Genomic DNA, 13,181 nt, shown 5'->3' on the forward strand with positions numbered 1-13,181 from the left:
GAAGAGGAAGGAGGGGACGTCGCTCGGCTGCCGGGGTCGCCCGCTGGCTTCGTCCGCACCCCCCCCTTCGCGAGTTCGCGCTCCGCGGCGGCGGCGGCTCCGAGGCGGCGGCGGCGGCGGCGGCGGCGGCGGCGGCGGCTCCGGGGCTCGCCTCCCCTCACGCGCCGGCGGGGGCCGAGGGGGAGTCGGTGGCTGGAGATAAACAAGGCGGCGGCGGCGGCGGCGGCGGAGGCACAGGGAAGGCGGAGGCGGCGGCCGGCCGGGAGGCAGCGGCGGCCCTGAGAGGCGGGGAGGGCGCCGGGCCGCGCGGACAGCGCCCCCCGCCGCCGCCGGAGCCGCCGCGCGAGCCGCCGCGCGAGCCGCCGCGGGAGCCGCCGCGGGAGCCGCCGCCGCCGCCGCCGCCGCCGCCCGAGCAGGAAGGAGCCGCGCGGCCGCCGCGGACCCCCCCGCCGGCCCGGGCCCGCCGCCCCCGGCGCGGCGTCGCCGCGGCGCCTCCCGCCCGCCGGCCCTCGCGCCCTCCTCCCCCGGCGGCGGCGGCGGCCCGGCCGCCCCGCGCTCCCCGGCGAGGCGCCGCCGCCCGGCCCGGCCCGGCCTCGCCTCGGACGCCTCGCTCCGACATGCCCCGCTCTGGCGGCCGGGCTCGCGGAGGATCATGACTGCGGCAGCGAACTGGGTGGCGAACGGGGCGAGCCTGGAGGATTGTCACTCCAACCTCTTCTCGCTGGTGAGTAGCCGGGCGGCGGGGCGGGGGGCTGCGGCGGGGGGGCCCGACTGCGCCGCCGACCAACTTTCTCCTCCCGCCGCCGGGACGTCGCCCCTCCCTCGCCGCTGCCCGCCGCCCGCCGCCGCCGCCGCCGCCGCCGCCGCCGCCGCCGCCGCCGCCCGCCGCTTCTCCCCCCTTTGGATCGTCTCTCCCTCGCCTTGGATCCCATCCAGTGTTTATTTGGCTCTTTAAAAATCATTTGTGAGCGCGGCGCTCGGCGTGGAATTTGCATGTGGAAGTCTCAGAGCTGCGGATTCTGGGTCGCACTTCGAACGCCCACCCTCTGTTGCCATCACACCCCCCTTCCCCTCCGCTTCCCCCCCCTTTTTTTTTTTTTTTTACCCCTAAATGTGGAAGGCTTTGCCTTGCGCTGCCCGCGCCCGCGATCAGCAGCCTTTTCTCCCCCCCGCCCCCCGCCCCCCGCCCGCCCCCCTTGCGGGATCGGCTGCCCGCCCGCCCGCCTTTTGAATTTTTTTTTTTTTTTTGATTCCATAATGACACCTGCAATTTCGCCCGAAAACAGTTGATTGAGTGCGATTGTGTCAGTAAAGGACTCTTGCACCCGAAGCTCCTGCGATTGTAAACAGCGACGGCCGCCTGCCTCTCGGGGCTCCCTACGCCGGAGAGCCGGAGAGCCATTGCACCGAGCCGACGGAAGGTGGAGGAGCCTTTTTCTTCCCTCTCTCCTCCTGTGTCTTTTAAAAACTGTTTTCTCTATCCTAACAACGAATCCACACACACACACAAAAGCAACAAGCTGGGCGGTTTGATAACATCGCTTTTATCTGCCTTCGCCTTTCTCGCGCTCTCTCTCTCTGGTAATTGACAACTTTTCCCTCGGATCTGAATCGCCTGCCCTAATCTTGAAGCAGTTAGGGTGTCAATTGTTCTCCTGGAAGCCTGGCACCCGACGACGACGTCTAGATTCATCGAAATTAAAAATGTGTAGGGCTCCAGCAACTCTTTCCTGGCGGTGGCACTGACATTTGGTGGTAAATGCCATCTCTGCTTTTTTATCGGATCGTATTACCTAGCTCTGAAAACATTCACCTTGTTAAACCTGGCGTTTAGGCTGATAATTGCGGTGCGTGGTCTTTAAATATGTGCCTTGTGCATGAGTTACTGTATGTATAGCTATGTGCCCGGGAGACTACGAATTTGTTTAAATATTGAGCAAAGATTTGTAAACAGATGTAAGGCAATTATGTTTCAAGCGTAGAATATAATTGGAAAATTGGCTGAACGGTTTGTTTGATTTAGCTTTTAAAAAAACCCAACTTAAGTCTTGTACCCTTTTTGAGGGGACTGCCTTTGGAGAGCATGCATTTTGGAAATTGTTTTCTGTAACCCTTGCAGTAGATAGAAGTATCATTTCCTTTTAATCCTTGTTTACGATTACACTGGATAAATAATTTAGTGTTCAAATTGTAATTAGTTACATTTAATTATGGGTAGGCATAGATGCTTTTTTTTTTTTCTCTTTGAGACTAGTGGAGAAATACACATTCTTGCCAACTTTTCAAATGGAAGTGTTATTTTATTAAATATTTCCTTATGCAGATAAAAAAACATCAAGACACGTGATTTTTACCTACAAAAAGACGGTGACATAATATCTGTACTTTGAAGTATAGATCAGGTCAGTCTTTTTTTTTTTTTTTTTCCTTCCAACATTTTTATTTAGGTATTCAGTCTTAAAACTCAATTACAAGTTTCAGTTCTTCCTCTTCGTACTGTGATAATTTTCCCTTGATCTTTCGACATATAGGAATAGAATTCATTTTGCCACCTCTTTTCTCTCTCCTAGTATATCATTTAGTATCAGTCAGATTCAGAGACTTTAATAGATTAGCAAACATATTGATTAAGGGGTATTTAAAATGGTTTTTGTTTGGTGGCTGGTGACCACATTGACACTTTAACAGGTAATTAAAATAACCAAGTAGACCAATATTAGTGAGGAGAGAGGCCCGAAATTACCATATATCATTCAGACTGGTAATGGCTTGTGTATATGTGGCTAATTTATATACAGTAGATTTTGCAGACCAATGAAATTATATGTGTAGCCAGACTTTAGGATATATCATTTTTTTATCTTTTTTTTTTTTTTTTTTTGACTCAAGGATGATAATATTAAAGAGATAGATGCTTGAGATTCTTTTGGAGAAACAAGCAATTTTATAGGAGAGGATTTTGTGTTTTATGACTGACTAAAGGTTTGTACTTTGGGTGGGTATTTCTCTCCTCAGCCTTTTTAAACCAGGAATTGAGGGTTGTTGTTGTTTGTTTGTGTGTGTGTGTGTGTGTGTGTGTGTGTGTGTAGTATTACTTATTAGGTGGCAACTTTGAAATACAGAACTGAGGAAATGCATGGGTTGACCTTTTTTTTTTTATTTAACAACTGTAGAATGTCTACATTCTTTTGTATATGAAGGGTGGATAAGGTGCTAATTTTTTTTTAATTGAGAATCTTAAAAAGCTGATGATACTGTGAATATTTGCTCATTCCAAATGAAGAGTTTTCCTCGAAAAGCAAATACAGCAGGAGCCTAGAATTTTAAAAATATGTTGTCTGAAGTACATTGTATAGAATAGTTAATTCCAAGGGAGATAAAATCATCTCCTGTTTAAAATAAAGCATGTATTACAAGGACTCTTATGTGCTTAATGATAGCATGTATTTTTCTTTTTGGCCTGCAATTTTCTGAGCAAAGTATTGTTTATAGAGAATTTACTTAGATACTCATATTAATGTGCATTGAAATATAAACTAGAGGTTAAACTACAGATCATTAGTTGGTACCACACTAATGATCCACCCACTTTCTATTACCTTGAAGGGTTCATTATGGCTTAACAAAAGTTGATTGTGCAATCAACTACCTTAAGATTTTTGTTCTTGTTTTGCTTTCTGATTTTCTACTGCATGGCATCAGATTTCCCAAATTGTCTGTTATTCCCCCCCCACCCCCATTTCCTAACGTGAAGAATGCCATTGTGTATGTATGATATGGGTGATTGTATGTTTCTTACTCTTAACTGCTGCTGCATTAAATGCATGCCTTGCTGTTACCTTTGTGAATCAAAACTGTTTTCTCATGCAGTCCATCACATTTCTGGGAAGACTCTTGTTACATATTCAGTCAGTTATGATTCAGTTAAGTGTGTTAAATCTGTCTTTTTGGAAAGTGTAACAGTGCACCCTATGGTGTGTCAGCTCACCCTTGAGGGGAGACATAATTTCCAGATAAAAATATATTTTTAGTTTTGTTTCTTTAGTCTTGTTTCTCTACTGTGATCATATGGAGGAAAGTGATTTTGTGTTCTTTAGCTAGATTTAAGTATATACTCTTTGAGGTGGGTTGGTATAATTCTTAGGTATGTGTCTTCCACGTTTAGGTTGTTTTGTTAGAATCTTCCTGACTATGGGATAATTGGGTGATGGTATCAAATTCTCCTCCCTGAATTGAAACACACATAGACATATAGTGCATACTTCCTATGAAGGACTGGACCATTAATTCTGTATATGAAGCTTTCAGGGAATCTGTTGGTGACCTTTCTTTTTTTTCTGAAGAGACTTTTTTTTTTTTTTTTTTTTTTGCAGAGAGAGAAGAAGATAGTTGTAAATATAGAAACTTTGAAATCTATTCTTTTAAGCTAGAACCAAATGGGGATGGCTATGAGTTGAAAATGAGGCAAAGGGAAGGATTTCTCTCATTTTCTCAAGTGCCAAAATATATGCACAGAGTGTTTTTTCATCCCAATTGACAATTTTAGTATTTAAACTTCAAGCATCTTTTTTTTCCATGATGGTTTATTTTCTTTAATGAAAATATTCATAATTTGGTAATGTATGTTTTCTGTTTAGCATTTTGTTGTTAGTAGCACATGGTGTTACAGTATTTATATATTTTTAATAGCAATAATTGCCACCCGGTAATAGTTGCCATATTAACCTCCAATTGCTAGTAAATATTTTTAAGTACATAATAGACAGCAATTTAAGGCATAGTGTAGCAGTTTACTGGACCGTTTTAAAGAGCCATTTGTACGTGTGATGAGTTCATAATTTTAAAGAGAAAATAATGTACCTAAGACTTCCATGGTGCAAAATAATGTTGCTGTGTTACTGCTCGAAGTGCTCATTGAGAGGAAGTTAGGTTGGGACTCTTTCTTCTTTGTGAGAATAAAGGCCTGGGGTTGCCTTTAGGACTATAAGTGTTTATTGAGTTTATCCCAGGGGCTTATATAGCTTAGCATTTTCTTTGGAATGTTTTGCTCATGTTTTCATGGTTGTATTAGGTATTTATTTGGGGAAAAAATCTAAGGCATTCCTTTAAATAACATTAAGTTATAGTAGCGGATTATATTAGTTAGATATGTAAGAATGGATTCATCTTTTTTTGTTCACTGGCTAATTGTAGCCTTGTTAACATTAAGTTATAGTAGCGGATTATGTTAGTTAGATATGTAAGAATGGATTCATCTTTTTTGTTCACTGGCTAATGTAGCCTTGTTAATTGTGAGTTAATTGTGTTTATCAAACACTTTCGGAGATCTCCTCTACTCTTGAGATTAACAAAGAGGATACTCTGTCACCAGTTTGTATTATATGCTATAAATTGAGACAACCATTTGCAAAAGATAAGTACATTCTATAGTTATGTTTGCCAGATTATTTAAAATTGAGTTGAAAAAAAATTGAGTTGAAACTCAGTGTAAATAGTAAAAAGATTGCTTATCTGGATTTTTTTTTTTTTTTTTTTTTTTTTTAGTGTGTGTGCTGCCCAAGTGAGCACTATCTGGATTTTTTTAATGAATAGTTAATACAGCTGTTAAAAGTTTGATTCAGGGATAGACTAGATATTTTTTCTGAAATGATTTGACTTATTTTTGATAGAAGAGAATAATAATAATGTTCCCTCTTTCAGTAGTAGAAGGTACCCATGTGTGTGTTTGTTTTTTTTCCTGAAAGTGGATAATGTTTATTTTTCATAGAAACTAGCCAGTGAAACTAGCCAGTGAGAGAGATTAAAGTTTAAGAAAATTAATAATATGATTGAATATTGGGTATTATTATTACTGAAGTGTGCTCTGCAGCTATATATTAAATTGAGAAAAAGAATTTCTGCAACATTGTTATTAGTGCCATTTGTTTAGAATGTATCGTGTGCTAATCTGCTCCAGAAGCTATTTGTGTTCTATAGTGTTGGCCACCAGAATTTCTATTTTGTGTGTGTGTTTTTTTTTAAACATTCGTATTTTGAGAAATAATATCTAATGCATTGCAAAGTGAGGTAGTTAGGTAGCCTAAAAATATGCTGTGGGGTATAGTTAAAAAAAATTCTCTCTCTCTCACACACATTTGTTTCATAGGACTTGCTTAGAATTTTGGAATTAATGAATCAATATTTGTAATGTGTTCTTGGAGTTTAGAACTTTTTTTCCCTCTTGAATCATTTAACTTCTTTCTGATCCTGTTCAGATAATTTCCTTTTATAGTATGTGCTTTCATTGTTTATTTGAAAGATTTGAAGGTGTTAGCTTTGTTCTGTTGTGGGAATTCACTTCATTACATAGGGGAGACGATTTTCCATTAATCTCGGTAAATATTAACATAAACGAGGAATAGTAAATTCAGACTCATTTGCATGAATGAAATATGTATGCTTGCCCAATTTTTGTTTAGTATAAAGTCACTTGTGTACATTGACATAGTTTTCTCTCTCTCCTTTAGTTGTTATAAAAGTTTTAAATTCAATTAAAATGTTGCGGTTGATGTTATTTCTGACAGTTCCCCCTACTCTGTTATGATGTTTTATTCTTTAATTTAAAAAATCATTTGTGGTATAGATTAGATTTTATCCCCATAAATTGGCTCCCATAGTCTTCTTTTAAGAGTGCCTGTTTTGCTTGCATTTATGTTAGCATGCTTTTATGTTTGTTGGATAGAGTTGTTTTCCTTTTTTGAACTAAGAAAATGTCTTTCAGAGTACATTTGGATTGTATTCTGGAAAAAAAGAAGAAAGATGACTTTTTATTTTTCTTTCTTTCTAGATGAGAATTAGGAGAATCAGTTGTGTCCAAGGGAAAATGTTATATCATTGACCTCTCCATACTCTGGTTTATTATGTATGTTTCTGAATGTTTGTTTTTTTATTCTTGGTGAATTGTGGTAAAATCCTATTTAAACTGTAGTTTTACTACTGTGAAATAGCGCAGAGCCCTGGTTGACAGCTTTCTACATTTTGTTACTTTTTCCAGTGTGGTGAAATTCCATTACTGTTGAAGGAGCCTCCTGGGTTGATTGTATTAAAATTTCATTGGTGTCTTTATTTTGCATAGTTTAGATTTGTAACTTTAACTTAAAAAAATGGCAAGGGAAAAAAATGGCAAGGGAAGATAAAGAGAATTAGGTAAACTTGCAGGTAAATATTCTTTTCTTATTTCATCATTGGATCTCTTTATTATAATAAAGTCATAATTTGTCCTAAATCACTGCATCAATTGGATATATTTTAAGACATTTGATATTTAAATTTGAGGAAATGTTTTGTTTCAAATAAAATATAGGATTAGTTGTGAATAAAATTTTTATAATATTGAGTGGAAATTTCAAAGATTGATCATCTAAAACGGTATATTGCGTGAAAACTGTTGTGGATTTTTTTTTTTTTCTCTCAAAGAGCATTGATAAGTTTCTGAGGAAGTATTTTTGTGTAAGACACATGAAGCTTCCTCACAGAGTTCTACATTATTTCATTAAATAGGAAAGATGATTAAATCCATCTGGGCTTAATTTGAGAGCTAATAAGTAAAGTATTCAAAAGAGTATAATTGGTGTGAAAAAAACATTTTGTGTTGGCAATTCTTAATGATTGAATTTTAATGTCCTAAAGAGAAATAAGGAAAAACATATGGATATGTAACTCGGGAACCAGATCCTAGTTTATTTTTTTAAATTATTTTTTATTTTTTTGCATGTGTATATTTGTTTGGCACAATCCTACTCATCTTTTAAGTAGGTCAAATATCACCTCCTCCATGAAGCTTTCCCTAACTCTCACTGGCAGGACTAGTCACTCTTGCTCTGTAAATGTACCTTCTTTGTACCTGTGATAAGCACATGAGCTTCTGTAGGGCAGTGACCCTGCTACATCATCTTTGCCTTCTGTTTAATAGTTAGGCCCTCATTAACTATTTGTTAAATGAATGAATTACTGAACAACTATTCTCTATTTCCCAAGGGAGTTCTCATTGCTCATTTAGGTACTGACCACAATTATGTTATTTTTCTTTGAATTTATTTAAATTTTTAGCTCTGTATTCTGAATATATATTTTCTAGCCTATATGTACTGTGGCTTGGTAATATTTTAGGTGAGTTCTATCCTTTTTTTAAAGAAACTCACAACTGATCAAGAAATGTGTGCTTATCATACATCAAAGGAATAGGAATTCAGTTAGTTATTTCGTTTTCTGTAGTATAATAGGCAACCTATAGATTTTGGAACCTGTTAGAGATTTTATTTGGGGCTTGATCCAGAAGTCCTTCATTTTCATTCTTTAAGCTGTATGGTAGGGCTTTTGTTCAACCTTTAGTTTAGGATTACTTTTCATGAGCCCAGCATAATGGACAGTAATGGGGAAAATTGAGTGGTATTCATATTTTTTATTAGTAACTAGTCAGATCGAGTTGGTTGTGTTGTGGTTATGTGCCTCAGTTTCTCCTAAAATAAACTTGATGGAAATATGGAGAGCAGGAAATATGAAAGATTATTTTGGATACCTTTTAAGGGAAGACTAGAGAATGTTCTTTAGTGACTTAACAAATTACAGCTCAAGTCAGAGAGTAGCCCTAGGCGGTTCACTAGGAAGTTGCAATGGCAAAATTAGTTGTTTTAAGTATGGCACTTTTGTTGTATTTGTACTTGTTTTAGGGGGAGCAGAAGATTAAGTTCTGTGTCTTTTGTCATAAATAAGCCATCATTGAGAAGAAAAACTCGAATTTTATCTTTGGATGTTCAAATTTTCATTTGTATATGTGATTCATAGTTGTGTGGTTTATCTTTGATATGCTGAGTGATTTTGCTGTACCAACCCTAAGTTATGACTGGCTGAGCCTGGAAATTGAACTGTGGCTCTTCCTTGGGAGTTTAAGCGATTAATTCCTTGGCAGCTCCAGAGTGCTCTTTGAACTTTAAATAGTAGTTCTATTAACATTTTGAGATTTGTCTCAGGGAATGTCAGAAATAGTACTTAATAAATATCTTTTTCTTCTTAAAGACTAAATCATGTTTTAGTCTGATACACATGTCACAACCCTTACTATGTTTTTTTGAACAAAGTATATATTCTCAACTACTGGCTAATTTCTGTTTTCCATTTAATAATGCAACAGCATCTAAAATTATTTTTAGATATTGTTGAAGGAATGAATTCCCCCACCCCCAACTGTAGGTTTTGCAATAGTCAGTGGAAAACTTAGTGGCCTAAGTTTTTATCCAGAGGTGTAGAATTTTACATATAGGTGTTGTTCAGTATTCTAAAATATTTTTTAAAAAGTTAATTTCTCAGTTTTTTCTCCCATGTAGAAAGTTATCCTTTGTTGCTACAAATGATGGTTAGCTTATTTTTGTTGTGTTGTAGTTGATTACTTGTATTATTTATGGTAGCATTTTTATGGGAATGAACTTAAATTTATTGTCCCTGTTTAAAATGTCAGGAACACCTATCCTCTGACTGTGTAGTGTTGGCAATCAGAGCAGGCCCTCCAAAAACCCTTCTTGGCCCCAGGCAGGGGAAGTGAGGACAGCCTGGCACCTAGGCACTTTTCTAGGCATTGGAGAGAGGATTGCTATCAAAAGAGTGTTGAGAGGTGCAGATGTGTGTGTCCCATCCCCCGCCCCCCCACCCCATGCCCCCTCCCCCCCATGGGGAGAATTTTCCCTTTTTCCCTTCCCCCCCCCCCCCTTCCCTTCCTGTTGGGATCAACTGCTGCTTCCTCTTTGATACACTTTAATCAAAGCTTTGAGAATAGTGGCAGGTCCTGTGATGTCATCAGGAAAAGATTTTTGTATTTCTTTGTCTTTTAGCTCTTCCCTTACCTTTTTTCCTTCACTTAACACCAGAGAGAAGCTTTCTACTTGCTATTCTGTGTGGTAAATGAGGACTTCTGAGCCATAGTGAAATGAAAAAGGGAATTGCGGATGAGATTGGATGGAGTAGCCAATAAACTGGTATTTAAAAGTGTTAATTTCTTATATGTTATGTTTGAGAAATTTAGGACTTACAGATTTCATTTTTGAATAATGTATATACATCAGTAGTGATTAAAATCTGGCTTGAACTTATAAAAGGGCTAATGCTTTGATGTGTGGGGAAAAAAGATCTACATGTATTATTTAATTTCTAAGATGCCATGTGCTGAGTGCAGGGGAGGAGCACCACTGACAGGTAGCATAGGACCTTGTAGCCAGAAACACTCAGAAGGGGAGTTTTAAACTGGATCTTGAAAGAGTTACTAGAGAGGAATGGAAAGGACATTCTTTGGAAGCTCAGTTGATAAGTCTGTCCTTGAGAATATTTACTGAGTGGTATCTAGGAGAGCACTTCTGTTTTATGGTCTTGGTTCTTGGTTTCCTTTAAAAAAATTACAAAACATGTTGAAATCTGGGGTGCCTGGGTGGCTCAGTCCGGTAAGCATCTGCCTTTGGCTCAGATCATGATCTCCGGGTCCTGGGATCGAGGCGCCTTCCCCCTCCCCGTTGGGTTCCCTTCTCTCTCTCCCTCTGTTTCCTGCTCCCCCTGCTTATGCTCTCTCTCGCCCACTCACGTGTGTGTGTGCGCACGCGTGCGTGTGTACGGGTGCTTTTTTTTCTCTCAAATAAAATCTTAGAAAAAAGCTTATTGAAATCTAATTTTTGTTAGGTGGAAAATTTGAAGTGTGGGCAGGCCAATTTGGATTAAGAAATGGTGATGTTAAAATAATCAGTTTTCTAAAATAATTCAGTTCTGAACTTTAAAAAAAACAGTGCTGTATTACGCAAAATGCTAATGACTAAAGTGACAAATATTTCAGAAACTGGACAGACGTGAATCTTAAATGAGCAGATGGGATATGAAACTAAAAGCAGGAGATAATCCAAGACTATATAGGAACTATTATGAGAACTGAATTGAGGAAAAACAAGTGTGTTAAATGGTATTACATTTAATAATGTGTTTAAAAGCCTTTCTAGGATTGCTCTCTTACATAGACAAACTAGAATTGTTGAACTATGTAACCCATCCTTTAAATTTTGTGCATTTAAAACAAATTAGATTTCAGTCCAGGATTACTTTTCATGAAGACTAGACATTTAAGTCATGAATATATGTTATATGTGCTTTTCAGTCGACTATAATTTGCTTTCTCTGCAATAAAGATAAAGAGGATAATCATGATTTTCGGAGGCAGTCATAGTGGACCTTAAAAAGAAGAGGTGTAAGGAGTGAAAGATGAGGAAATTTGCTATTTGGATGGCTGGGTACTTAATTGAAATCGTTATATTTGACTGTTGAGGGTAGACTCTGGATTTTGGTGGGTTGCAAAATGAATGAATGGTACACTTTCAGCTGGAGAAGCTTGATCCAGGAAGCAAGCAGGGATTTGGGAGTGGGGAAGGTAAGAGATTGAAAGGTAGATTGAAGGAAATTTTTTAGAATGCAAGAGCCTCATTTGTGTTTGTGGGCTTTAGGAGCAACAGTAGTGGAGGAGCATAAGGAAAGATGCAAGATAGAAGAAAAGTTGTTAGTTGATGAAAGGAGTCTGGCAAGAGTTGGTAGCAAGAACCCAGGCCATGGCTGGGGCTAGTGCTAGAAAAGAGTAAGACCCCTCAAATCAAAGATATAGGATATAAGATATGAGTAAGTGTGAAGGAAGGGGGGGGCAGTCTCAGTTGTAGCCTGAGTGCTTTTCAAATTCAGAGATTAAATATATTGAGCTTGAGCCTAAATAAATTTAAAAGAAGTAGCTAAAAATTTTGCATTTTACTTGATGTGCTTGTTGTAATTAGTCTTTATTTTTTTATTTTCCGCTGATGGTCATTTTAAGTAGGTCAGATGTCATCTTCCTAAGTGTACACTTCAAGATTATAAAGCTAATTCTGAGCTAGTCATACTAGAATCGACATACATCTGCCCAAATGAGAAGGGCTCCTAGGAAGCCTCCTTGAAACATATCAAATACCAGTGCCATTGTCCATATATTTCTGGTCCTTTTCCTTTGAAATTGCTTTTAGAGTTTAGTCAGCCACTTTAGAAAATCTTCCCTCTCTGTAATTTACTATGTTCTGCTTTTTGCTCCAAGTTGTTGCCAGTTTAGTACCTTATGATGGGGTTCTTACTGATGATGAGCAAAAACCCTAGGAAGAACTCTACTTTTGGCTATATGGCATTCATATGTTGTAGATGTGTGCTAAGAATTCCTGCCCTGCTTGTATACATCTGCCTCCCAGGTCCTGAGTCTGGTGGTTCAATGTATTTTGTTTTCAGACAGTTTCAATGAAAATGAATTTAGTTGGTACTACGTTAATTGGTAAGACTGGATATTGGGACAAATTAAGTAGACGTGAGATTTTTGCTTTTGGGGGATCAAAGCAAATTATCATAAGGGGGGAGTAGACTTGAGTAGAATTGTAAAGTTACATCTTGTCTGTCTAGCAAACATCAGATACCATCCTGAGGTCCATTTTTAGTGAGACTGAGGTAATCATTAAGAAAAGCCTTAGGATAAATACAAAAATATCCTGTTGAGATAATCTCTTACAATTTTAGCAGAAAGTTGGAGACCAAAGTTTTATACTGTTGGTCTACTCATTTGAGACTACCTAGTACGCTATCTTGTATCCCATAAATGCACTGTAGCAATTCTTCCACTGGTGAAGATTAGGGTAAATGGCACTTACATATATTTAGAATTTCAGTGTATTGTGATCTGCCTTAGGATTTAGTGGAGTGGAGCTGTAGAGGATATTTTAACTATAATAGTCATGCCTATATTATTTAAATTACAAGTTGGGAGTGGCAAGTATTTTCTGGTTTTGGATTCGGGAATATAATGAATTTTTTCTCAGCTTTGTTTTTATGTTCTTCAGAGTACATGGATGAGTTTATTTATCATTCTCTTTGTAAGTTCTTTTCACATTAAAAAAAAAGAATTGAGGGGTGCCTGGGTGCCTCGGTTAAGCGTATGACTCTTGATTTCAGCTCAGGTTATAATCTCAGGTTTGTGAGATCAAGCCCCATATTGGGCTCCATGCTGGGTGTGGAGACTACTTAAATTTCTTTCCCTCTCCTTTTGTCCCTCCCTCTTCCCTCTAAAAAGAAAAAAAAAAAAAGAAAGAAAGGAATTGAAATTCTATCAAAAAATA

At 39.0% G+C, this 13,181-nt stretch overlaps 1 protein-coding gene across 2 annotated transcripts in view; it reads left to right on the top strand.

Annotated features, from left to right (window-relative positions):
- Window positions 1-547: 547 nt before the first annotated feature.
- Window positions 548-13,181, top strand: part of MED13L (mediator complex subunit 13L) — a 299,067-nt gene continuing 286,433 nt past the window's right edge. For both annotated transcript variants that reach the window (XM_055322293.1, XM_055322294.1), the window contains exon 1: window positions 548-724. In XM_055322293.1, coding sequence (XP_055178268.1) covers window positions 653-724 — 72 coding nt within the window. In that variant the 5' untranslated portion in view covers window positions 548-652. The remainder of the gene's footprint in view (window positions 725-13,181) is intronic.

Source organism: Nyctereutes procyonoides, unplaced genomic scaffold (assembly GCF_905146905.1).
Source record: "Nyctereutes procyonoides isolate TBG_1078 unplaced genomic scaffold, NYPRO_anot_genome, whole genome shotgun sequence".
Taxonomy (NCBI): domain Eukaryota; kingdom Metazoa; phylum Chordata; class Mammalia; order Carnivora; family Canidae; genus Nyctereutes; species Nyctereutes procyonoides.